The sequence below is a fragment of the Cebidichthys violaceus genome, unplaced genomic scaffold (genome assembly GCF_023349555.1).
Source record: "Cebidichthys violaceus isolate CVI_PGR_0920_01 unplaced genomic scaffold, fCebVio1.0.p SCAF_3, whole genome shotgun sequence".
Classification (NCBI taxonomy): Eukaryota; Metazoa; Chordata; class Actinopteri; order Perciformes; family Stichaeidae; genus Cebidichthys; species Cebidichthys violaceus.
The window spans coordinates 5756284-5783678 of record NW_027176483.1 but is presented as its reverse complement, the minus strand read 5'-3'; the positions used below and the strand labels follow the sequence as shown (position 1 = coordinate 5783678).

At 42.3% G+C, this 27395-nt stretch overlaps 1 protein-coding gene and 1 long non-coding RNA gene across 3 annotated transcripts; one reads left to right on the top strand and one right to left on the bottom strand.

Moving 5' to 3' along the window:
- LOC137880984 (uncharacterized) lies at positions 1–3141 on the top strand. Of its 2 annotated transcripts, none has more exons than XM_068722636.1 (7): positions 1–88; positions 264–351; positions 450–509; positions 1252–1548; positions 1672–1941; positions 2177–2285; positions 2381–3141. In XM_068722636.1, exons 2-7 carry the CDS (start codon positions 282–284, stop codon positions 2502–2504), a joined length of 930 nt encoding a protein of 309 aa, XP_068578737.1. In that variant the 5' UTR covers positions 1–88; positions 264–281; the 3' UTR covers positions 2505–3141. The 2 variants fall into 2 exon arrangements, with proteins under 2 accessions (XP_068578737.1, XP_068578736.1); XM_068722635.1 differs by having other exon boundaries at positions 450–764.
- LOC137880986 (uncharacterized) lies at positions 779–27358 on the bottom strand. Its single transcript, XR_011103839.1, has 3 exons — positions 27303–27358; positions 26628–26805; positions 779–1106 (listed from the first exon to the last, which is right to left on the bottom strand). It is a non-coding gene; the product is annotated as an uncharacterized lncRNA (long non-coding RNA).
- Between the last annotated feature and the right edge of the window lie 37 nt (positions 27359–27395).

Sequence of the window (27395 nt, the reverse complement as noted above, 5' to 3'; positions counted from 1 at the left end):
TTCAGCTGTTTGATGTTCTGTGCATTCGTGAGTTTGACTTCAGACTGCTGAAATCTAATACGACACTGATCACAGTTCGGACTGCAGGGTGAGTTCATTAATTGTAGACTAGAACTAAGACTTTCCTTAATAGTTGATATGTATGTTGAAAAAATACAACATTGCTGAGTTAAAATATAATATAGTTAGTGGAAAAATATAGAAGTTTGATTATCAAATATAATATTTGCCATTGATTAATCAACATTTAATTTGCTTCTCAGTTCCTCCAGGACACAAGGATGACTTTGGTCTACTCAGTGATTCTCTGCCTCTTTTTTAAGGCCGGGAGCTTCCAGCCGTGTGTCCAAGGTATGATGAATTGTTTCTTCATATACAGTAAATACAAATGAATACATTCCACATTGAACAATTCAGGAAATTGTTGTAATTTTGCTTTCTTTTGGCAGAAACTCTGAACGAAGAAGAGTTTTCAATCAATGTGACCTCACACATTCAAGCGGAATCTGGTGAATGCATTATTATCCCATATGAATTAACCTTTCCAACAAACAAAGTTACAGTCCCATATCAGAAGTATTTGTTCAAAGGAGATCCACAAAATACAGTAGATACAAAATATATTTTAAGAACAGAAATTGGGACAAAAGACTCTTTCTACATAAATAGTCTACCACGTGGAGAGCATGAGTTTGGCTTCAAACTGGAATGGGGATGTAATCAGACGTATATTTTACCAAAGAGGGTTCGGATCTCATGTTCTGGTGAGTAATGATCTCTTGCTCAAAAAATGTGAATTGATTTTAATACATGTAATAAAATATATTTATGGTAAATAAAAACAAAAATAAAAACAGCAAAAAAAGAACAACTTATGCCTTTAAGGAATAGTTCAATATTTGATTAAATACGCAGTTACAGCATTGTTACTTCTTCTTTTAAGACCACACATTTTTTACATTTTGTTTATAAGTTACAATGTGTTAACTAGTCAGCTGTAGTAATATTTCTGTACTTTGGATGGAGTCAGGCCGTTTACCCCTGCTTGATTCCAGCTCCGTTCTTGATGCACGACATGAGAGTGGTATCGATCTTCTCATTTTACACTTGGAAAGAAAGAGAATAAATTAATTTTACCAAAATGTCTAAAAACTATCACTTAAAACCTCCACTACATTTTCAAAGGCTGAGCTAGTTGACAGGAAAGTAGCTTGGAACAGTTGACAATGCTATAATATGATTTATTTTCAGAATTAACTACAAGACCACATATTTGGGGTTCTCCCATGACGGAGGGACAATCTGCCCAACTGGAATGTACGACCTACCCATTATGCGGTCAAACAACAAAACTCCACTGGGAATGGACAAAAGCTGATGAACAGTCTACGGTGCTTCATGGTTATGAAGAGCATTTTCCCAGTGATATGGATATTAGTGATACATTAGAACTCACTCCTAGTGCAGATGACCACAACAAATACATCACATGCGTGGCAGATTATGGTCACAGTGTTGTCAAGACAACTGTCACCTTGATTGTGGAATGTAAGTAGGCTGCCACATTTGTTAGACTAAATATTAATTTGACATGCTTCCAACCCAGACTCAATACTGGTCATTAAAATTAAAAAAAGCATTTTCTCAATTATGCTTCTTTCTTTCTTTCAGTTTCTCCTAAGATCCAAAATGGTTCCCAGTGCACGGTTGAAGGAAAGCTTGTGGTCTGTGTTTGCATCAGTCGGGGGAATCCTCTGCCTCTAATCACCTGGCCTTGGGCCTCTCTCACTAACTTCTCAGTCACCCACTATAGCAGCATCCAGACGGTTCACAGCACCATCACTATGCTTGCTGCCGACTATACCAACACCACATGCATCAGCAGCAATAATCTGGGCCAGGCTGAGTTTGAACTTCCGCTCCAGAACTACACTGAGAACTGTGAGTAGTCCTTCATATCTGCTCAATGCATGGTGCAAATTTCTCTCTGTTTGCATTGCCATTATGCAAGATTCTACCTCTAAAAAATCTTTAACAAGACAGTTCATATTTTGAAATATTCATATCAAAATATCGTATTTGTTCCATGGTGACTTTAAGTTAAAACCACAGGTAAAAAGGTAATAATATACATTAAGTATTGTGTTGATCTACACTAAACTATGAATTTCTTTAGATTGGTTGGGTATGAATCCCAAGTCAGCCCTTCCCTGGATAATTGCTGGTGTGTCTTTAAGTCTGAACCTGGTCCTCCTCACCACCCTGATCATCTGCACTTACAAACGGTGAGAGTGTGAAATTACCCTGAATGCACACCCTAATACTGATGACAACAAATCAAAAGATTACGTTTTCACCATCTTTTCTTCTAAATTTACAGAGGTAAGAGTCAACAGAGAAAACTTAGTGTGGAAATGAACACTTATGCGTCCCTGAATCAAGCAGATGTTGGGCAAGAATATAGTGTTATCTCACCACATCCCAGGGGTGTGTCCAGGGAGTGACACTTGACACCCAAGAAATCTGATTGGCCACCTCATTATCTATTAATATGCAACCACAGGAATGTACTGTTAGATACTGTAATGTTAGTAACTAAAGTAGATGAGTAGTGGAGACAAAAACTGTAAATCAATGCTATTCTGATGTACTTTCGTGTGCGTGCATATACTTCATGCTAACCCTGCATAAATCAGGCCCCTGTTGGGCCACCCAAGTAAAAAAAAAGTCTGGACAGGCCACTGTCACAGAGCATAGAATTCCTACTGCTTGTTGAGACCCACTTTTTTAGTCCTTGAGTTATGTATTGCTTTCTATATTATGTTTGTTTAAATCTTTGAACTACATAAGAGTACATTATTTTGACATTGACCAGATACTGGGCAGTCAAGTCTGCAAAGTGTAATTCATATTCCACTTTAAAGATAGTTTCCTGTAATATATCACAATATCATCACCAATATCCTCAGTGATATTGGTGAGAAGAGGAGTCTGCAAAGAGCTAAGGGGATATTAAAATAAAATACCAACCCCAGCAACAACCTCACCCTGACACCGTCTAGAAAGAAATACAAAAGTATCAGCTGCCAAACCACCAGCTTCTTTCCTGTGGCTGTGAGACACTCCTTAATTCATCCTCCACCCTGCATATATATATATATATATATATATATATATATATATATATATATATATATATATATATAATATCTATAATATAGTTATTTGTTGTTGTTGTTGTTGTTTTTTCTTTTCTATGTAGCAAATTGGGGCTACAAAAAAAAATGTTGTTGTGTAACCCTGTCATACAATGCCAAATAAAAGACTTTGTAACATATGTCGTATTAAAAAAGATCATTCTATGAAGTGTTTAGACGTGTGAAATTGTGTCATAGCGAAGAACTTCCTCTCATATCACATGGCACCAACAATGTGGTTTCAGGGACAAAACATCTGCAGTCGCTACAGCCAAACTCAAATCCCCTCACACTGAAATGAGCTGTTTTAGTGTCCATTTGTAAATTAATTAACCAGCTAAAGAAGCTTTTATTTTCTAAAACTTAGTAATGTATGGATGAATTACAGGAAGTGGCACTTCCTCCAGTGACAAGATTACTAGCATAAGAAATAGAAAGAAGATATAGAGCTCTTTGAAAGCTAGTGTACGTATCATGATCATTTGAGGCCACCAGTTGAACATGGCGCACGGCAGAACATTTGTAGGCTTTAACAGTGTCAGTCTGTCTAAAGCAGGGCTCATCCTTTTACACACCCACTGAGCTCACTGCTATTCTACACTCTCACAAAAAGCTTTTCGCCTCATTTCATTCCCTTACAGCAGGATTAGGGCCTTGTAGCAAAAGACCCTAATCCCACAGGTGTTGTGCGCGCACACACACACACACACATCACACACACACACGTCACACACAGTATTTCTTGTCTCTCCTGGTAAAGACCAAATTTTGTTATCTTAGAACCAGATCCTGTGTCTTTAACTCAACGCCTTAAAGCAATAGTTCAACATTTTGAGAAATACTCTCATTAATTTTCCTGCCAAGTGTTAGATGACAAGAAGGATACCACACTCATGTCTATACGATAAATATACACAAACAACACCACACTGTGCTCAGTCTCTGCTGGAACGGACTCCTTCAAAGGACGGTTTCAGTGCGCCAAGGTGTTCCTTGATGAAGTCCTGGTACTCCCAGACTGAAAGATGGCAGCTCTCAGAAGACCCGGGGAACTTTCAGCCACAGATAACCCGGCCTCAGAGATACTAGGACATCTAAAATTAGTGTTGTCAGAACGTTCCTCGATAAGGAAGTTTGAGATTTCACACTGCACACTGGTAGTCTCTTTGTCCACGTCCCACTGCTGCTGTGTGTGTAAAGTGTGTGTGGTTGCAAGTGAGCCAAAGAGAGAGAGACACACACACAACATAATCCAGTTACTGAAAAGAGAGCAATTCTGTGTCAATGAGTGTCTGTTATGTGTGTGTTTATAGTGTTTTAATGTCTTTAACTTCATTCTATGAACGAACTACGCCATGGTTGGATGAGCGAGAGCATAAACAAGGCCGTGATGGCGGATTAGTCGGTGTGATGATATTTACTGACGTATTTTATGTCATGAAACAAAACTTTAAAAATCTCTTTAGCTTGTGTTAACCACAGATCTTATTTCAGACCGCTAACCAAAAACCCATTCAAAAAACCCATTGACTTCAAGACGAGGGAACCCGGAAGTGCAAAAATGCTAACTCATCTGGGGTTGTTACTCTATTAGACAACCTCAAGGCTTCTCACAACAATGGTAATCAGGTTTCTACATTTGAATCGGAGGTTTAAAAGGCTGTTGAGGTCTACTCTGCTTTTTGTTTCCTCTCTTCAATACCGAGACTACCTGCTGCCAACACGAAATAGGCGCCACGCCTGGCAATCGGCTATCCACTTTTACCTTATCTTGAGATATATGTAGACAACCAGTCTCCGTAGCTTATTTAATCATGTTATCTGCATGTGTTTGTCTGTGTATGTGTGTCTCCGTGCATGCTGTCCCTGTGCAGTACAGATGTAGTATGTGATTTATATTTGGTGCAGCAAAGTCAAATCTGACGCCAGATTATTGTTTGAGGCTACTATCTTATACACAACTTCAAAAGATTCGGTATCCACAAATCTAATCTTGGTTAAACATAACCACGATGAAGACTCAATTCTCTACGCATTCATTCAGAGTTACAATTGTATCAAGTAGTCCCGTGATCTGATAACAGATATGATTTGGCAAAAAAAACAAACAGATATGAGTATGAAACTCGTGAAATTGCACAAGAGAGAGTGGATGCAAAGTTTAGTAATAAGAACCATTTGTCCTTTTCCAGATGACAAACACTTGATCCAAAACAGGCACGGGGGAATGAACATTTTAAAAGGAATACATTTTATGACGATCCATCACTCATAACAACCTCCAATACTGTTCAGCAGTGTGCATGAGCTATGACCTTCGGCAGGTTCATGACATCAGAGACTCACAAGAAAAGGTTCAGCGCCTCCTCCCCACCACCTCCATCCACTCTCCAACCAAAACGGGGAGAGAAAAAAAGTCATAGGCCTGTTTCAAATCCGAAACTGCGTAAATCCTGTGGCATGCGTCCATGAAGCAGTCCTGGGGAAGGAGGATAGTGTTTGGGGGATTAGCCCCAGTCCAGGTGGTCTTCATTTAACCCCCTACCCCCATGAGGGGGCTGTGAGCTGCTGTAAGGGCTCAGCACATGGTCATCACAACTTCCACCCGGTTTTGATCTCCCATCCATCCACCTCGCCTCTGTTTTTCATATACGTCTCAGCGGTATCTACCTGAGCGATGCGGCTCGTGAAACACAGTTGAATCTTTATTAGGCTTGATAGGGTCCGTGATGGACTGCATGTCTCATCATATTGCCTCTGTTTTGCAGCTGTGGCATAAAATTATTACTGCAAAATTAGAATGATTGATGTAGAAAAGCAAAGCGGACATGGGGGCATAGATTGTACCGTTACTCGGCATGTAAACTGACATGATTGTGTCTTTTGTCGGAGGCTGAAGCAGACATTAAAGAAAAAGGAGAAGTCAAGGAAGGAAAAGATAAAACATGAACGAACAATCGTGATGGCAGGGACAATAAAGATGTACTGAAAAACTGAACAACAGGACAAAGTCAGGTCAAAGTTATCCGAATATGTCCTCCACTATACATCTTCCTCAGCTCCTTAAATGGGCGTTCCAGGTATTGTACCTCTGCTAGTTGGAGTTTGAAGTTGTGTAAACAGGACTAAATGGCAGGGAAGCTGCTGAAGATCTGAGAGAAACTCTGATCAAAGGGACCTTTACATGCAGCCGGTGTCAGCCCTGTGCATTTGTGTGTGTGTGTGTGTGTATGTGTGTGTGTGTGTGTGTCTCCCGCAATGAGATGACAGACATAGATCTCTCTGGTGTGGTTCCTTCAGAGGCCCTGTTGCATTTTGACAGCCTCTGTTTGCACAACACAAGCCAAGGAAAGCGCGCTCACCTGTACCGAAGCTCACACAACACCTCACATGGACTCCTCCCGCCGGACTGAGGCCACCATATGCGCTCGGATAAGTGTAAAAAAGCAGATCCAATGCTGACATTGTAAAGAAACACTGGAAACACATCAATGGGAACGGTGAATGGACAAATTACTCTGCTTCAGCTAACTGGACAAGTGGCATGTGAGTGATGGACATATTTCCAGGTAAAAGCTTTGTGAGTTAAAGACACCTTTATCCTTGACACCTCTTGAGCAAACAAAGAAAGGGAGCGAGAAGAAAGAGGAAGGGTGAGAGAGAGAGAAAAGCTGAGGGGGTTGAGTTCAAGACAGCTTCCCTGCTCAGCAAGAGCTGCCTTTGAAAATCCCTTTAACAAAAAGAAACGGGGCAAAGTAAATGTCTGTCCAGGAAGTCCAAACTCTGAAGCGTTTTTGCCGATTATTGTTCGAGGTGACATTGCATGAGAGCTCTTTTGGCTGGGCTGCTTCCATGCAGTCCAATCCCGAGGTAAAGGGACCACCCATTAGCCTTGCCTGAAGAAATGCCCATTCAGTCTATTCACAGACCTGCCTGTCTCTCTGGGCTTGTTTCTGGCCAGGGATTGTGGCTGGGGAGTGTGTGGGGGTGGGGGGGTGGAAGGGTTCCTAAAAGCAGAGATCTGGGGAACGAAGTCCGGTTGCCGTGGGCTGCCGAACGGGCTAGACCAAGCCAGAGCCGAGGGGTCTCCTGCTGCGGGAGAGCAGGGCTTTGATTCGCCACTCAGCTCCACGTCCGTGTCCCAGAACAATCGACAGCTAAAACCCCAGGGGCCAGGCTTGGTGAGAGGAAAGGTTAGCAGTAGGGTGGGCGCATGTTGTGCATGGTGGTGACAGTGACATTGACAATGATGGCGGGGACAATGTGGCAGCAAGCAGCTGTGTGGGAGGTGACAGAGGGGTGAGGAGAGAGGTTGAGTCTCGAGGGGCTCTGCTAACAGGCTTCTTGGACTGAAGTGTTGGAGTGAAAGGGGCAGGCTTCATTTGTGGCCAGCCTTCACTTCAGTTAACAACTGGGTAAGCGTAGACAGTGTGTATTGCAATTTGCGTTCGTTGGCTTTGATATCATGTGTGTGAGTGCAGGAATCCCAAAGCCAGGCTGTTTTTTGATGCAAAACATGTAGTTGTGTATGTCCACTCCTTGGATATTAGTCAGATAGAGGGGAATGTTTGTGTCTCACTCATTGTCTGTCACATGTGGGGTTGAAGGGCAGCCTTGGCGGAGCCCTCACGGCTCCAGCAGATGGGATCGGGCCCACCTGAATTCAGCCTCACGTGTCTGCTTCATATTACTGCTCCCAGCATCTGACAATGTGGCTCACATTATGGTAAGCTGCACAGCACTGCGGTGAGATCGGAAATTGATTCAGATAGTGTGCATTGAAGGGAATGACCTAATTACTTGGCAATTCATCAGTTGCAGCAAACTCCCCGGGAGCGACTCCCAAATAGACCCCCCCGAATGTACATTTTATTGGGTGTCCTAAAAAATTGAATTTCCGTTGACAGATTAGAGAGCTTTGTGAGGTTTCCTTCCCTTCGATAGCTGGCATGGGGCCGAATTACCTTCTAGGTTAGGGTTACAACTAATGCAGCCGAGAGTGCATTGGGCCGAACCGTCTGAACAATCTGAACTCACTTTGGTGATCAATGCGGCACCAGGAACAGGTCCCAAGGTAGGAAAACAATTTGCAGCACATTAAGTCATGTAGTGGTATGAATTTATACTAACTTCCACCTGCAACTACTGTCCTGTTACAGAAATCCTTGGAGGCAGGCAGAACATATAGCTTTGAAAATCCTTTTTCTATAGATTTCACTATGCCGGTAGAGATACTTCATTGTGTCTCGTGTATTCTACCATATGGTGCACAATAGACATGCAGGTAAAGTTAATGTTTCCAGTACTGCTATTGTAGCAAACATCAGCTGTTTAAATGTTCTATGGTAGAAAGAAAAGTTTCAAAGGATATGGACAGAATGTGGACAAAAGGGTGACTGACATTTTATCAGGATTAACCAACAAGAAGGAACAAACTCCTGCAGACGGTGCTAACGTTTACCAAGAGATTAGACACATACAGTCAGAGACCTTAAGTAGGTACACAGACATATCTACACATGCACACAGTCTGTACACCACACTCATAGAATACAGGCATTGTAACATTCTCGTACAGTAGGAATACAATACGTCTAAGCTGCAGGAGAAAAGATGCAGCACAGCGGCAACTCAAGAGATTTGAGCGTGACTTGAATGGACTGCAAGGTCAGCAACTGCATGTGAAATAAGGTTTTGTGCGGCACCGTTAACCCTACATGCCAACACAGCAGAAATACCTTGCTTTAAAATAGCCCGTCTCATCCCAGAAGAGACTAACAACACAGAACACCTCCCTTCTCCTTGAGCTTGATGGGGCCCAGGGAAGGAGCCCCCAGAATGCTTATAACTCCCCCCACCATTCACCGACACTCTGGTTCATATTTTGGTGGAGGTCCATTGACTTTCCCCTTTTCAGTCTCCCTTTAATCCCTGAGTCTGTGTCCTCAGTGGCTCTCTACAGAGGGGCTATTATTCAGGGCCTTATTACTGCGCCCCTCGCGGCTTATCTCCTTCCTGGTGACAGTCTTTTCAAGCCTCTCCCTAATGACCTGGGGAAGCTCACATGCTCAACTTCCCAGGGCTGCGGGGCCCCGCTGATGTCAGAGGGGGTGGCCCCCACGCAGGGTCTCCTGGTCCTGCCAAAGAAAAAGAGAGAGGCACGGAAAGGTCCTGCCACTGCAACCAAAAGCGTCACACATTCACAGTTGCCATGCTTCTGCTGCCTCCTTCTCCTCCTGCAGGTGACAAAGCCAAGCCCAGCGTGCAGGAGGACTCCTCCAAGAGACACATACTCGGCCCATTCCGATGAATTAGAAGTTCAGGATGACATCAGGATGATGTCATAAACGTTTTTTCAGGTGTAAAGCATGCAAACTTTAAGTCAAGTGAAAGTGACGCAGTTTCATTAGTTAAAAGATCCAAACCTAATGTTGATATTCCAAAGTGGTCTGCTGGCACACACTGTAATACATTCTGTATTCTTAAGCCTTGATTAAAAGTCTGCTAGAGCCAACCATTCATCTTAGTCAAGACAAGTGAGGGATAGAATGGCATTTGAGTTAATGCCTTTCATTCTACTTACATGGAATTTCTTGTCCCAGTAAATCAAAAGAATGGATCCCCAGACGGGGACCTCCGCTTCTATTCAATCATACTAGATTGCCTCTGACTCCCTTCAACGTGTCCCAAATGTTGCTTTTCCAACATACAGCAAATATCATGCATAGAGGCCATTGAAGCACAGAAAACTCCAGCTGTTTGCAGCCCAGCTTGCTCATTCACATGCGATTTTAAATCACATGAATACTCTAGGAATCGGTGAGGAGGAATGAACTCTCTTTTAGGTGATTGTCAGTGGACACGGTGTCCTACTGATGCACCTTCTAATTATCATCCCCATTTCCCTGCTTAACCCTGTGGTGTCTTTGGTGAGGTTGGAAAAGGACATGGCTGTCCATTATACTTTCATCACAGATGGGACCCCCAGGATACAATAAGCTGACTACAATTCGGTCATCAGAGCAGGCCCGCTGCTGTCTGCTGTATACAGAGATCACGGTAAATGTGACACAGGTGTCTTCCTGCCTCCTCACATGGCATGCAGGCCTGATGCCCCTGAGGCCACGGGGAAACAACAGTTTTTAGTGATTGTGTCTCTGAATCATAAACTAAGACTTTGAGAAAACATGTTCAGTTGGTCCAATTAAGAAAGTAATGACTTTAGAGAGGCTATTCACGGCACAAATGCCGGAGACATGCAGGGCAAGCCCTGGAGGAGGTAAATGTTCTGCTATGCCTGCACTCACCTCCCTCTTCCCTTCCTTCCTACATCCACATCTGGTCCATTTTTACAGCTGTGAAAAATTCAGAAAAGTTCTATGATTGTGGTATTCCAGCGGTTTTTCTTTGGGCTTGTTTTAAACATCCATGACCGTTTACAGTCTGACTTCCTGGTTCAATTTTGACCTACCGTACTTACCACAGATATATGCACACACATTTTTTTCCGTTGCAATAAGGGATTATTACCGTAATTTTTTTGGGGCACTAACCCTCAGTCTCATCTCCAAATAAAGTGGTGCACATGTTCTCAGTAATGGGTTTTTTTTTTACAACCCGTCTGACTTCTCGTGTTTCTTACCACAAATTCAATGCGGCAATGTTGCCTTGCTCCTACATCTCAGTTACTTTGGTGAATGCAATGCGGTCATAGCCCGTGGAAATGATGTAAATCAGACCTATGACGCAATAGATAATTAGCCATTATCCCCAGAAATGGCCACCTTGCAACAAATTATCTTTTCATCCACTGAAAGGTTCCTGTCAGCAGAACTTGTGGCATCTCTAAAGCCTCTTGGAGCAGAGCCACTGATGCCCTTTAACCCTTTGCTTTGTGTTTTCATTAGTGCTTTTAGCTACGCCTACACCAACTTTTAATTACCCCAAAACACTCATCCCCCCCCCCCTGCCTCAATCAACAAGGTCACTGAGGGGACAGAAGAATGTGCAGGTGAAACACAGCAAATTCACCGAGATCTGTTCAGTGAAAGAACAGGCTCAAACACCCCAAAACTTCAACAAAGCACATCTGCAAAAGAAGGATTATGCTCAAAGTGCTAAACAGGCCATCAAATTTGGTGGGAAGCCAATAACTGCTGGTGGTATTGTGGCCTTGTACAAAAATGTGCCTTTTCCCAAGAGTGTCCCATTTGAAAATGCTTCAGCTCTGTGAATCAGAGATTGCATTAATGAAATGCACCAAAGTACAAAGTCAGTGACTTATTTTCAATGCAATTTTCCATCTTTTACAACTACAGTGTCATAAATGCACTGCGGTACAATATAGCATTGTTTTACAAAGAAAATGTCCAAAGTGGCAATCCATTTTATTTAAGACTAAATGTTATTCTGTATCGTTCTTCAGCTTTCTACGTAATCTTAGTGCTAAGAAAACATCCCCAGCACGCTGTTTCTGTAAACAGGCTGGTTATAAATGAAAGTCAGATACAGTATTGTGTGATCTTAATTCTGACAAGTCACCACAACATCCTGAGATCAGACAAACAGTTGTTCTGTCCCTTGGGACGGAATTAACTCCTTGTGGATCCTGACAACTCAGTTGAGCTGACAAAGACCCAGGGACTGTGTTCCTGCACGGTAACAACTGGCATCAAAGGAAAAGGGGGAAATGGGGCTATGATAATAATGGAAAGTGTTTTGACACCCAGGTTTAAGTAATTATTGGATTTAGATAAGAGGGGAATTCCATCCGATGTGAGGCAAAACAAACAAAACAGAAGATTGCAAATGATTCTACCAACAGCAGAAGTCCCACTGTAGCCTCGGGGCGAGTGTAGCACACTCACATTACATCATGGATGTAATCACACATGGAACAATGGAAAAATGCATGTTGGTACAGTACTGTAGAGCCTTGAAGCCTTCTTGCTGGGTCAGCATCAGGGCAGAAGGAATTTACTGCACATGAGAACAGAATATAACTGCGGTTTTGTTACATTTATTTGATTAAATTAAGGACTTTGAACCTAAAGTAAATTGTAAATGTACATGTAAGTAAACTAATGTATTGTAAGTGAATGAACACGACGCCGTGAAATGCCCCGTTTCTGACACCAAAACCAACTGTGACTCAACTTGTTCCACATCCTCTGTGTCAGTGTTCTCTAATTAGAAACGTTACAACAAAATGTAACATGTAATCATTGCCTGGAAGGCACTTGTCTTTTTTTCCAGATGCAGGTGGAGACAAATACAAATTCTATTAAAGTAAACTCTGGGTTTGAACAAGCAGAATCACAGACTGCATTACATTCAACCGCAAAAAACAAATACCGCAGATTGCCCTCCAAGCTTGTCCGCATTGTGCTTGGCTTTGCATTGAATCTACAGACCAGTTTGCCAGCACTGTCTCTCAATGAGCAGTGTCCAGAGGTAGAGGGCTCTCCTCTCAGACCGGCCTTCCTCAGCAATTACAACTATTTTGGACAACTAGTGCAGTGATTGTGATGATGCTGCTTGTAGAAAAAAAAAACGGTCATACAAACAACTTCACACCAGACACTGTTCTTCCTTTGGTCCTCAGCAATACACCTTCGCCATGACATAGTTTAACTAACACCGGCACAGCTAAGAAGCTGAGCACTGTCTAATGAATAAATAAATGTGTCACACACCCAAGTTCTGTGTACTCACAGTCAAACACTGGTGAAATGCACTTTTAAAAAAAAAAAAAGAGGCCAACTTTTACATTAGGCAAGGTAAGCACGGCCCCTAACAGATATACTGTAGATTTATTATGATGTTTAGGTATGAAAATTATTGAATTATGTTACTATTCTAACTCATTGTATCCGGAATTAACTTCAGGAAGGCTCCCAAAGCATGTAAAAAAAATAAGCAATTCAACGGTATACTACTAACTGTGTACTTATACTTCAGAGAAAAACATTGTTGTACAAGTACATTTACCTGGCAGAGAAATGTTACTGGTTACGATGCAGATTCAGATTTGACTCACAAAATAATAATATAATGCATTATTATTCATTTAACAATCCAGCATCATATTAGAATTGAAAGTTTCACCTTGAACAGACGTTAAGTAATTAAAGTACATTGTCCTGATAATGCCTACCTTTCACCCTTTCGCCCCCACTGTTTATTCAAAGTGTACTAATATTGAACTTGTCGCGTGTCTGAATTGCACCAAATGTCATTTTTGGTTTGCCGAGATATGTGAAGGACATACAGAGAGAGAGAGAATACATTTTTTTATGCAAAACCAATGGAAGTAGTGCGTCCTGTAAACAGAAATAGGAATCGAGGTCAAAGTAGTGGATGGGTGTGCAGCGTTTCTAAATCCCATGCTCAAGACCAAATACAGATCCATAAGTGCTCACTCCTTCCACTTCATCTTTTTATATCCAACATTATATTCTGTCCTTTTCCGCTTATAATGTCCGAACTATTTCGGCTTTTCCCAGTCGCTAATCTATTCTACTTCTATTCTTTCTTCTCCTCCAGCAATAGACCAACACGATCTTCCAGTCTGGTGCAGAGGGCGACAAAGTGCACTTCCTGCCCTTTGACCCGGTGCTTACCGTCTGAAAGGACATGAGAGGTAATGACACCTCTTCAGACATCACAAGAAGTCACTGCTCTGTTACCCACAGACATTATTTCTCACATACCAAGCAGCCCTCAAGCTATTCCCCTTTATCCTGCCTACAGAAACATGGTGTACGCAAATGTGCTAATGCCCACCTTCCATCACAATTAAAATATATGACCCATAAAACCCCGGTGAGTGTCTCTCTCACTCTATTGGAATCCGTCTCAAACACCTCAATTTGTCTTCCTTATCCCCGAGGACCTGTGTGGTGGTTATGTGTTTATGGCGAGAATATAGCTTTACAACTGCCAGCGAGCATTATCGGGTTTAGTGATGCACATCAGTCACTTTGCAAAAAGTTTGGTGAGAGCCTGTTGCTGTATCCTGACATAGCTGGAGATAGCATTAGAGCATAAGCTTTGTCTTAATTGACCGCTCGCTAACCCCCTTTTGTTGAACAGCAGTTGTCCAATTGTAGCTTTGGAACCATAGCTAGGCACGGCAGGGCTGTCATGCTTTGGATTCTTTATATTTTAAAGCTTTATAAGCATTAATCTAATGTTCTTCTTATTCTGATTTTACTTTTTTTCTCATCATACTGCACTGCATACACTACACTGCTGACTACAAGGGCTAACTAGCGCTACACCGCAATACATGATCATGCTGCTCCTTTATTAACGTCTTCTAAACGAATCATCAACTGATGAGGATGCTGTTTTTCTGGGATATGTAACTGAAAGGAGGCGAGAGGAGGGGCTTACCGAACGGTCAATTGTCCTGGTGGTCCAGCAGGTCTACTTGAAACATAAAGAGAGTTATCTGGAGGCCGATCTGACTCTCCCTCCCTCCCTCCCTCCTCTTCTAGCTGTAATAAACGCAGAGGAAAGTAGGTGACCAGTGCACTACAGAGAGCAAACAGTGTTATTCAGCCTGCTCCAGACTTGGCGGCATGCATCCCGATAGCATCTGTACTCTATCAATGACAGACAGGGTGTGGCACGGCAGATTCAAGAGTTTGGGAGTGTGTACATTTGTGTGTATATCTTGATGGATGTGAGGCAGACGGTGGTGGGATGTAGGGGGGCTTGCTGGACAAACATTCAACATGATCAGTCAGGAATGGAAATGGAATGGCCTTAAGTTTTAGTCTTTAGTTCACCTATACTTTGGAGGTTTTGTGAAATGGGCCAGTGTTGCCGTCTAATTTCTGCAAATAACTGCAAAACCTCATACATTAACACTGCTTTAGAGAGTTTTCTGTGTATTTATCATTATTATATAATACCAGTGGTGGGTCGTCAGGGCCAGCTAAGCCTTCTCTGCTGGCCTAAACAGAATCACAAAGTTATAGCTATTTTATAATTTAATCATTTTTCACAAATACACTACAAGTATTATAATTTTTTTCACATTAACTTATTTTCTCATTGCACAGCTCCTGTCTTCCTCAGTTGCTCTGCTTCCAGCACAGCTTGTTTTAAGGAGAGCTCTTATCCAATCAGATTCAGCCTCTATGTCTCTATGTAAGGAGAGAGGCCTGAGGTCCTCTGGGTAGACTTTGCAGATTAAAGTAAATGGGGACGACATTGTTGATTGTCATCGTCTTCAACCAATCAGATTTTTAGTTTGACATGTTGGGCGTATTCTGTGACGTGCCAGCGGTACCCAGGTAGCCTGCTAAGTACGTCAGCATTAAGGTGCGCCGTGATTGGTCAGTGGGTCAGCGTGACTTTTGTTCAAACAGAAAGCTATCTAGCAGATCTTAGTGTTTAGTAAGAGTTCAAGTTGAAACATATGTAAGAAGTTATGACATTGACATGACATTTTTAGCGTTTTTAAATGGATTTCTGGAGAAGGACATTTCCAGAAAAGCTGGACATCGTATCAAAGGCTCGGTCAAGCCCACAGCTAGCAGCCCTGACCCAGCATGGAAAAGGATTTTGTATGAACGGTATTTCTGGCTGACAGCGGGGAAGCGTTGCACATTTTATGGCTAAAAATGCATTTCATTTGCAACTGAGCTCTTGGTGTTTGGAGCTATGCTACGATAAACCAAGGCAGCTAGACGACAGGACACGCACAAGCTACGTGCTTTTGAAGACTTTTGGAGAGACCTGAGTGGACTTTTTAAGTGAAGAGCAGCTGTGGTAAGTTAACTGATTTTGAGCCGCAGCCTCAGCTGTTTTTTGTTATTGTTCCGGGTTCAGAGGTCACGAAGCCTGTCGTCCATTCCGTGAGCGCAGTCCACCGAAAACATTATATTTCCCACAATTTCAGCTTCTGCATTTTCCAAATGCGCTAGTATTATTCAAACGTACTGTTCGTTCTTGAGCCTTGTACCGAACGGTTTAATAGGAATACGTGTATTATCACACTCCTAGAAATAAATAACCGTAGCTGTGGCGTCATAATGAGCTTATTAGGACATGGCTCAAGTCTAGTAGGACAGCACAGAAGGCCCAGGTATAAAATGCACGGACCGCCACTGTATAATTCATTGTATATATTGTACTTATTTTACTGTAAATTATATTGGGTATATAAGCCAAATCAGGCTTATTGAGTTAAATTTACAAATTTATTTTAACGATAAAATTAAGGAACATTTAGCTGCAATTCAAATTTTAAATGGATAGGAAAATGCAGATTAAGGGAAAAAATTTGATGAAAAATGAAGAAAATCAAAAACTTTATGGATTTTAGACAAAGCTATTGCCTCCACGCAGCTCTCAACTTAAAGGCTGCTGAGCCGGTGGCTAACAGTTAGGGTTGCTAACAACTGCAACAGTGCTGACAGAGCTAACAGTGTGCTAACAGGGGGGACCGGAGGGTGGGTGCTGTTACACTGTAACCGCACCCACCGCAAAGCGGCTTCTGTGAGATAGCCAGGGGGACACGCTCACATGCCCTAAAAGGCCCGGGTGCCTGGCCCGTCTATGTAAACAAAGCGCAGAGAGTGACTTCATTCTCTGCTCAGGTACACATCACTCCACTATCTTTAAAAATAACTAGTTGCAGTTTACATCCATGTATGTCCAAAATATCATCACTTCATCTTATTTATCACTTAATTATTGTATTTAGTCTTCAGCCATCACACTGACCTTGACCATTTGTAGAAATCTTGAGATATCAGATTCACAAGAGTTGGACGTACGAACAGACAGACGAATGGACGGACAATCCAAACACAAAGTTACGCTGCTGCCGCTGGCGCAGAGGCTTAAGGAAAATACAAGATCTTACTCTGACTTCTAGCTATTAACTCTACCCTCAGATGTCATGCAAATGTAATCGCTGCAGTATTACCACTGCACCCCGGTAAACCAAATGATGTAGTCCAACCTGTGCATTGTTAAAATAATTTGCAGATCAGTCTACTCTGGGCAGGATTTGCTTCTCACCCAGCGACTCTCATAATGATAATCCCAGGCCTGTAATCTGCAGGACTCGGTTTCCCAACAGTGCCACAGTCTGTACTTGCAGCTCCCTCCGTGGACTCTGACAGACTGACACTCGTCTTCAGCAAACACTTCTGCCTCGGCTTTTGATCTACTCTTCAATTACACCATGTAGCAATCATCTCCACATCCCCAAACATGGTGATTGAAGTTAAAAGGATTCACACTCATAATTTACCAACACACTCGGCTATGTTAGGCAGCCACATTTCAGAAAGCTGAGTTTTAAGGGAGTTTACAACTTTATTTTTCATCCTTTAATCTATAATTGTAGATATTTACTTTTCCGGTTAATTTCCATGCCCTACAGAAGTACCTGCACCAGGCTACATATTGTGAGCCGTACGGAGCTAGACAACACTGTGTGTTTTGGTTGATGATGACACCTTCAGATTTACAGCTAAGTGCTCGGAAATGGGGCCCCTGTTCTGAACATCCACAAGCCCTCCTTTATGTGACAGGTTTTTCCAAAAGGTGCAAAAAGGTGAAGCATGAGTGACTTGAAATCTATTGAAAAAGTCAGACCTCTTCTTGAGGGAAACACTAGAGGGTTTAACGTACAGAAAAACATGCAACACGTGACAGGATCAGAAACTTTGTAGGCGTTGAGTGACGATTATGAAATGTTTGATCCTGCCATTGACGCCCGTGTTCAACTTTAAAGGAAACAATCCATTTTTCTACGACACAGGTATCATTTGTGGTTAACATTAACAGGCTCTCAATATGGCGACGGCTTAGCCGGCGGCTCACGGTTCTAGCAGCGCTAACAGTGCTGACAAAGCTAACAGCCTTTACCTGAGGGGGAACAGGAGGGTGTGCACTGTGAGTTTCTGCGACGATGTCGTTGGTCAGGATGGTGTTATCAGCCGTACCCGTTGTATGAGCGCATTGAGCGCTGAAAGGCACCTGCGGCCGGCCCGGCTATGTCACACAGCACAGAGTAGCTAGGATTACAACACACACAGAGGGAGAGCATCTCCGCTGTGTCCCCGGGTAGACATCACTCCACTTATTTGTTGAGATAGGATACAGGGATTTTGCTCAAAACAGTCTATCAACAGGACAGGCTGTATACAAGGCCAGTAAACCAAATTATCTGAAGGACTTTTCTGGAACTGAAAACACAGCTGATCTTTATAAATTTGAACCCCCCCAACAGTTGTTTACATATTCTGCATCCCATATCACTTTTGCACCTTTATAAAGTCCATATTTCAAGACGGAATACATCAAAAAGCTTCAAGGGCCATCCCAAAGGCCTTGAGAAATCTGGCTTTCTTTTGGCATGCCTGTCCTTTGCATATCACATAATCTATTGTGATCTGTTCAGTTAGCTAATGGACTGTTCAGGAAATCCTCACCAGCTCACAGAGTCTGAAGATGTCATGCGAGTACATCATATTTACCAGATATATCACTGGTAAAACCACAACATCATCTGGACCAATGGAAAAAGAAGTGCAGGATGTAACTTAATGGAAACCAGTTCTATCCAGCATAGCCACTTAAAGGTTCGAGTACGTTGGCCCTGTCTGAAAACCGACAGCAAGTAAATCTTAAATTCAGAATATTCTAAACATATTATACTGCTTGTGCTGTTTCAATAAAAAAGAAAGAAAGAAAGACAGAAGAATAGACTCCTCATGTACTCCTCGTGATGGGAGGCTGCATCAACAAAAGATCCATTTATTTCCATACCTCTCACACACGTAACCATCCTGTCCACCATTGTTGTGCCGTTTAATCCATAGACTAAGTCTGTGCTCAATCCTCCATATCATCCACGGCCCCCTTTATTCTTATTTATAGTCCACTACACATTGCCACCAACAGTTTTCACTATGGATAAAGGATAATTCCATGGGATTAGGATGATTCAGCGTTTTAATAGCGCTTTACAAGGACTTGTCGGGCGTTAACCCCAAGTGTAATCAATGCACATGACAAAACGGCTTTAGTTTTGGAGATTGGGAGGGATGAATCGCATGATAAACACTCACAATCTTCAGCGTAATGAATGGAAACTTGTGCTTCTGAGGAGCGATTATGAGATTTATGATTTGAGCACAAAGAGAACACAATCGTGGGCCGCTGAGGAGCTGTGACTTGGGTACTAATATTTTCTTTTGTATATCCGTTATTTATTACGGATAATGGATTAAGCAAGTTTTAACAGAGAATGTTATTCAAAGAAAGCATACAGGGTGGGCCTAATTCCATGACCACCAGCTGATTTAACTATTAAGATTAAACCTAAAATAATTCTGTCATTTCTATATGCTTGTGCTGTTACCAACTGGCCAGGACTCCACATTAAACTGATATTTCTGGGTCATTTCCAAGTGAATCATTAAAAAGTATTCTATGTTGTAATTGTGTGACATATTACTTCAACTACCAAAGAGCAAACATGCTAAACCTACCAAAAAAAGGTTACAGTGTTTGTCAATGTGTCAACCCCTTTATGTCTCTTCTTTACCCTTTCATTGGCGTAGCCCTTAACCTCATCCATCAACGTGTCGTAACAGGTTTTCAAGAAAAAGTGAGGAACAAATAAGGTGGAGCATTGTTTTATAGCTTGAAGAATAAACCACCTGTGGCGGTCTTTTGTCATTTGTGAGCTGAGAATATTCTCAAGACCTCAAAGCTGAGGTCTAGACCTGCTTTGAAGTCTCAGAGGAGCTCATTGTGAGAGATGGGAACAACCACTCCAATCCGCCTTGGGTTATTTATCCATCTAAAGACTGGTATTTTCAAGAGTATTACAGGATGACAATACAAGGGAAAAACCAAGAAAAGAGAGATCAGAAAACCTTCAACAAATTAGGAATTTGTAAACCATTAAAAAAAACAGCTTTTGTATGCAGAGGCTCCAGCAGATTAGTGTGCCAGCCCACCTGGGGTTGAAACCCTCTTGACATCTTTAAACATCTCAAAGGAAGTTCCTCTCCAGTGTTTTGGCATTTCTCATGGAAAGTTGCATGGCAGAAGTAAGAATGAAAAGGGGGAGAAACCAACTCAGATGTCAGCGACTTGACCCTTGACTCCTCGCTGGCCGCGGGCAGCCCATCAGAATCTGCCACTGCCGAAGAGCAAACCTCTGAAAATCATTTTTCCTCTCAGAATCAAAAGATAAAGTAACTAACAAGTTTGTTTTTCCTCCACTCATCTGCGTATGGAGGTTCCTAGTTGGTCGTTAATGTCAGGGGAACGTTAGCAATGGTCTCTTTGTGGCTGTGAAGCTATTGATTAGCACTGACGAGCGTTGGATTACAGGGTCGCGGCTGGGATGTCAAAGGGCCACGCTGGCTCCTTTCACCTCCGCCCTCAGTGGAGCAAAGCATCGGTGGCAGGGGTTACCTACCATCAATGATTTGCTTCAAGAAGATCGGAAGGCCTTTTCAGCATTCAGGGTCACTATTGACCTGCAGCCCCCCCCCCCCGCATTCACATGAATTACGCCCCAGCTATATCTTGGCGAGCCCACACAAAAGGATTTCCCATAGAACTCTGGATCCAAACAATGGAGGTTGTAGGCTCAACGAGAACCACCGTGCACTTTAGAGCTTTGACCACAGGGAAGTGAGGCATTGTGTACAGACAATACATAGATACAGGTTAGTCGCAGAAAGACTCAAATGTATGAAGTACAAAAAAAATATAAACAATAGTTGATTAAAGTACACAAAAATGACTTTAGTTAAGTAAAAGTACTAATACCACACTGAAAATACTCCACTACAAAGTAAAAGTGTATGTGTTGCATTTTACTGCTGTGGATGTTAAAGGTTGTGCAAAATTGAAATACTTTATATACTGTTGGGTAGTTTAATCAACAGCATTCTATAAAGTCATCATATATTTGTCCTGAGCCACGTATCTCTAAAAGCTCAGAAAAAAACAGCTGTTTTCAGCTTCGTGACGGTGCATTTTTCGTCTGCATCCAAGCCATACTTTATTTAACTTAAGAAGTTGGAGAATGTTTTCCATCCATGAAGGAACACTTAATCTCTGTTTATCAAAAACATTCAAATCACCAAATGATGAACAAAAACTGTCATCTGAAAAGTAACTAAAGTTCAAGAGTACAATATTTACCTCGGAGATGTATAGGAGAATAAGTATAATGTTGCATAAAAAGGGAAAAGTCCCTCAAATTTGTACTCAAGTACAGTGAGTTAATGTACTTAGTTACATTCCACCACTGATCTATAATACTGATCTTCATTAGAACTGTATAGGCATCAAGGCAGGAAAGCCTTGTTGATATCCAGACCAAGACTTTGATAAATAAAAAGTCAAGAATAGAAATAGTAACGACGAGGACTAGCAACAAGCTAACGCTAGTCGACTTAACAGATGCCTCAGGAGATAGCGGGACCCTGGTCAACATGGACAAATCACTGCTGGACATGTGAGAGAGGATCATTTCCACACTTTCAGACCAACTCTCCACTCTCCACTGTGCCGTGATGGATTGACATGACCAGAAAATTCGACAAACGGAAACGTTGTTTAACAATATGCAAACCAGACGAACTGAACTGAAATCCACATCTACTATAACAACAAACAGAAGGAAGTGTTTTACCTTCAGCAAGACGTTAGAGATAACCTTAGTTTAACAGGTTTACCAGAAAAGAAACGGAGGTCAGAGCCTCAAACCTCATCCACCATCAGATCCATTCATCTCAGCCCAGTGTCTACGGGTGAATGTGTCCTCGTACACAATGGCTTACGAGTCATCGCAATTTTCTTATTTCATACGCTTCCAAACTTGCATACGTTTTCCACTAACAATATAATAGGGTCTGTGTTCGTGACATTCAGCAGCAGCAGGGCCTTGAGGAACTTGCAGTCAGCACAATTACAAGTGGAAATAGATCGCTAAAAGGCTTCAGTTGTTAATATTGATCGGCAGTGCTCTTCAACATCCACATATGATCATCGAGTGTAGTCTCTGGCTGTGGAATAGCTGTTTTTATCAGTTCAAGTCTTTTTCATGTCTATCAAGACAAGTTAGTAGTAGAGCAAATGTATGATTTCAATTCTATTTTCATCCCCTCTGTGTTAATAATGAACGAATGAACGAAATACAATAAATGTATCTAAAAGTGTGTGTCCATGTGTCTTTCCCTGTTAACTTCAGGTGCTAGTGTGCATGACTTTGCATTGCACGACTCGTGGCTTTTTGCCAGATGTCCCAGAATACACCCGACTAACAAGAAGCCTTGAAGCAGCGGAGATGCCAGGGGAGGCTTTTTTTTTTTTCTCATGCTGGTGCGCTCGGCTGGACAGATGATTTTGGGATTGTGGCCAGAGATTTCTTGAGGAAATATGAGAGGGCAACCTCCTGCAATCAGGCAGTGTCGGTGACCACTCAAGTGCGACGCAACGGCGAGCTGCCACTCAAGATGCCGCCAGATCACCCCTTAGAAGTCGACTCCCGATGAGCTGTTGATGTGTGTGTGAGTTCCATAGGCCCAGGGGAAAGACTGGACGAGCAAACAGCTGCTACAAATATTTTTCTGGATGAGCTACAACCTACCGTAGAGAAACGAGAACTTGCTGTGCTCAAGTTAGGACTTTTAAACCCCAAAAAAATGCCTTTAATTCCTGAATTGAGTCATATTGCCTTACATTACATGAACACCAGTCATTTGTAAGCTCTGCACAAAATCACATTTGTCTTCAAAGAATGTTGCCATTTCTTTCTTTTTATGTGATTAACGTTTGATCCATATCCAGTTTTCTGCAACTCTAAGCATGTGTTAATGTCGATCGTCACGATGGTCAATTATAAGAAGTTGCAAGCCACTACTGCCCTCTATGTGTTACATAAGTAACTACAGTCTTCTCATTGGAACACAACCAGCATACTAAACATCCAACAGTGTGGTAGGGCTCTTATTGTAGTGTAAACGCAGCTGTGAATGTTCTGATATAGTGATAAAGCCCATTCAAAACAAGAGCTAATAAACTGCTGTAGACTCCCAGGGGGTTTCCCCTTAAAAAAAAACAAAAAAAAAAAACGCATTAAACTGACTCGACAGTGTTCCAGTTTGGGAGGAGACTCCCAGCAGTGAGCTCTCAATGTCCATCAGTGGCACAGTGCTAAAAGCCTTGTGTGGACAGGCAGTGGGCATACAGACATACATTGAGCCTCCTCTATTGGACCCTGATGCTGTGCCCATACCCCCCGCTGCTCCTCTCTGTCTCCCCGAGCGGGTCCTCCCATTCATTTGGCTCATTTGAATTCCGACGTGGGAGACCTCCGATGAGCCGGGTGAACTGTTACACTACACGACGAGACTGCTAATTAATCACAGCGACTGTACACGTTGCCTGTGTGGTGTTGACTTGTGGAGATAAATCTGCCGGGTTTCCATCTAATGAGTTGGATGCACCTGTCTGAAGCCGGTAATTAGTCAAAGCGGTCCCGTCGTGTATAGTGTGTGTAGTGTAACAGAGGGTGTTTTGCTCTGCCGTCTTATTCTAGGTGTTAAGCAGTGAATTACTTAGGAGCCTCAGTGTTCAGCCGTACGAGTAAAGAGTAGACATTTAACAGATATCCAAAATCCTTGCAGAGAAATGTTGCAAGGCTGCAAAATATAAAATAATGTCAGCTTTAATTGTACAATGTACCAGCATTTAAAAAAGGGTTTAATATTACAAATATGTATTTATACTAATGTTATTTTTCCATTTTCATACCCATTTTCTTTTGTTGTGTAAATTGAATAAGATACATCACATCCGGCCATCATCTTTGGATTACCTTCTTAGTTGCAACTTCTTAATTATGTGCAAACTGAATATTTTGGGAACCAGATATAAAAAAGCAGAGACTTTTTCAGGATTTGGGGAATACCTTCAAAAACCGAGCTTTTGATAAATTGCCAGATGTGTAATGATAATAGACGGGAGGCACAAATCTGGCCTTGTGCGTCTAGTACCAGCTCTCATCTCATCTGTCCTTGTTTACCCTGGAGGTTTCCTGGACATCACATGCTTCCTCTGATCACTTCCTCCACCTGCAGAGTTTCTCCCCGGTGATTTAAGCCACTCTGGCACTTCTCCGGCCTCTGCTCTTGTTCCCAAACCATGGGGGACCCTCTCTCTCTCTCTCTCTCTCCCCGCTTTCCCTCAGATCCTCTCGCCCTCCTTCTTTCCTCCTCTCCCATAGTCATTTCGTGCCCTCTCTTCAGTTTGCTTTCCCTTTTCACACTTTTTCTGTTTTTGCTGCTTCATCTCTCTCCTCCCTCCCTCCCTCCCTCCACATCAGCTCACTGCATCTCCCAGCTCACCACAGGAGAGCCCAGAGTTTGGCCTTGCTCCCCATCTCTGCGTGTGAACTGTGTGTGCGGTGCTGGGATCCTGCCACTGAGGTAAGAGGAGGCATGCAGGAGACGATTAGGCACTTCAAAGAATCTCCTGTGCACAGGTGTGAGGGCTATCCCACACCAGCAGATGCAATGACACACACATAAACACACACACACACACACACACACACACACACACACACACACACACACACACACACACACACACACACACACACACACAGCATTCATCTGAGAGCTCAGTGGCTTGTGGTGGCAGGTCCTTGTCAAACGTGAGGCTCCTTTGAATGTCACTCAGAGGCAATATCCTTACATTACAAATATTACACCCAACTGCTCACCCCCTCTGGCTTGTGTTTACACCTCAATGTAGCGCACGCACAATGCGCTCACACACTTTTTGTGAGGCGTTATTTTATGATGATGTGTTTGTGAAAGCCTGTAGTAAACATCAGGAATAAAGAAGACACACACACACACACACACACTCTTGGCTGCCACAGCTGCAGTAATGGCTCTCATTACGCTGTTCCACACAAAATAACTTAATTGCAGTTTGTTTACACATGTGGAGAAGTCTCCTTTTTATGGAATTCAGGCCATGTGCATGCATTGTCGGAAGATATAAAAAGTCCATTAGAGGGGGGAAAAAATGCAGCCTCTCTTAGTTTATGACTTACTAAAGAATTACAAGAGAGCTTTTAATATGCGGCGCATTGTGCTTAGTGTCATCCACCTTCCCTATAAACAGAATAAACAGGCGTGTGACAGTGGACTCTCTGCTTAGATCATCACATTGTTTGTATGAGGATAAACTGAAATGATGCTCAGCTGTGAAAAACCATATAAAAGTTGCTTGTCAGATTTTAGTGACATTTAAAAGGCTTGTGTTTGCATGTGTGGGTGATTTTTGTTGCACTAGCCATATGTTTTTGGTCAGCGTTTCCACTAACTTCGCACGGCTTTCCAAAAAACAATAACACATAATCAGTATTATTAAAATACGTCATCGGTTTTTAATTGCATTTTGAAATTCATGTTTCACTCTACCTGTAGCGTCACATTAATTCTCTCGTTTTATTTCATGTGTCGGTTTGGTTTTAGTTTTTGATTTTAGCTGTGATTTCACTCAAATAAAATGGTTTCACATGCACAGTTTGTAAATATAATATTATACACACACACACACACACACACACACACACACACACACACACACCTCGCAACTCATTACCCCGCCCATGCAGCTACAGTCGGGCCCTCGAGTCCACATGGAACTGATCACAATTCAACAAACACCGCGTAAATAGCAACTAGTGCACCATAAACAGATCAAGAATTGCTGCTACACATACGAGTACATGTACTCAATGCACTTTAGAGAAAATGCTTTCATTTGTTTGAGGATTTGCAAATGGGGTTTAAAACAAGTTGGGTTTGAGGAGGTTGTTTGTTTCCTACAGCTTGAAGGTTTGAAAGAGGAGAATAAGTGAGAGGTTTTGTGCATGTCGTGTGTTTGGTGTACTTTGCCAGCAAGGCCAGTGGTTTCAGCTGAACCAAGTGACCTGCTCAGGGAGTAAATGTACGGTGTTGCACAGTTCTTACCCGTTTCTTCTAATCAGCCTCATAAATACCACTCATAAATCCACATCTATGGGGGTAAAACAGATCCAGTACCGCCATCATGATAAGGCAGAATCAAAGCAGAGTGGAACCTGCTGTTGTTCAAAAGTTACATCTTTAGTGCAAGGACTAACACAACTGTTAAGTGTTACTTCAGTTACAGCACAGCTACATGACCGCTTCATCTTTTTTAGGTGTTGTTTAAATGATTTTCCCCTCATAAATCTGCACTAAATACCCCATGATGACAAAGTGAAAAGCAGGATTTTAGATGTCTTTTGCTAAACTAAAACATCTCAGACCCTTGGCACTGATATCAGCCTCAACTTTTCTCGGGTGCAACGCATCAAGCTTTACACACCTGGATTTAGGGATTTTCTGCAGATCCCCTCAAGCTCTGTCAGGTTGGAGGGGGGGGGGGGGGCGACATCTCCAGATCTCTCCCGTAATGTTTGATTAGGTTCAAGTCCGGGCTCTCCTCCCCACAGCATGATGATGGAACAGCACAGGTGATGAGCGATACCTGGTTTCCTTCAGACCTGACCAGACATGAAAAGAGTCCAAATCATGGCCAATAATTGGGAGCCATGTCATTATGGGGCAATGAGTGTCAAATGAGGGCTTATTCTGAATAATGAGTACATTTACTTGTAATATTGTTGGTACATTTAGTTACAAATACGTCATATGTATACTTAGATAAGATATCAGAATCCTTCCTCCACACTGCAGGTACCATAAATACAAACATTCGCAGGAGGACAGCGTAGCACATGTGCTATGGTGTGCCTCCTGGATGTGTCAAACAAACACTCAAACTTTTCACATGAATCCTGTCATAATCACTTGAAAACACATCATAAACTCATAAATAACACTCAAACTCGAGCTGGTTGAAAAAGTCAATTCCTAATTTTGTCCACTAGAGGGCACAGGGTCTCTCCGTCCTTCTGTTTCTCTTGTATATTGTTCTGTTCCCTCTTGGTCTCTTTACTAAAATAAATACACCTACAGAGTGTACAAAGTGTGCTCTTACCGATATCTGGAGGGCACACAGTTTGCAGCGTGCAGCTTTTAAACTGTCACCGCTTGTATTTCCGCGTTGAAGGTGGAGACTAAAGTGTGACAG

What these genes read in the sequence shown, in the direction of transcription:
- LOC137880984 (XM_068722635.1), top strand. Translation starts at nt 282, where the DNA reads ATGACTTTGGTCTACTCAGTGATTCTCTGCCTCTTTTTTAAGGCCGGG. An exon ending in GGTTCGGATCTCATGTTCTG is followed by an intron (nt 765 to 1,251) that starts GTGAGTAATGAT and finishes ATTTATTTTCAG; the next exon opens with AATTAACTACAAGACCACAT. An exon ending in CCAGAACTACACTGAGAACT is followed by an intron (nt 1,942 to 2,176) that starts GTGAGTAGTCCT and finishes GAATTTCTTTAG; the next exon opens with ATTGGTTGGGTATGAATCCC.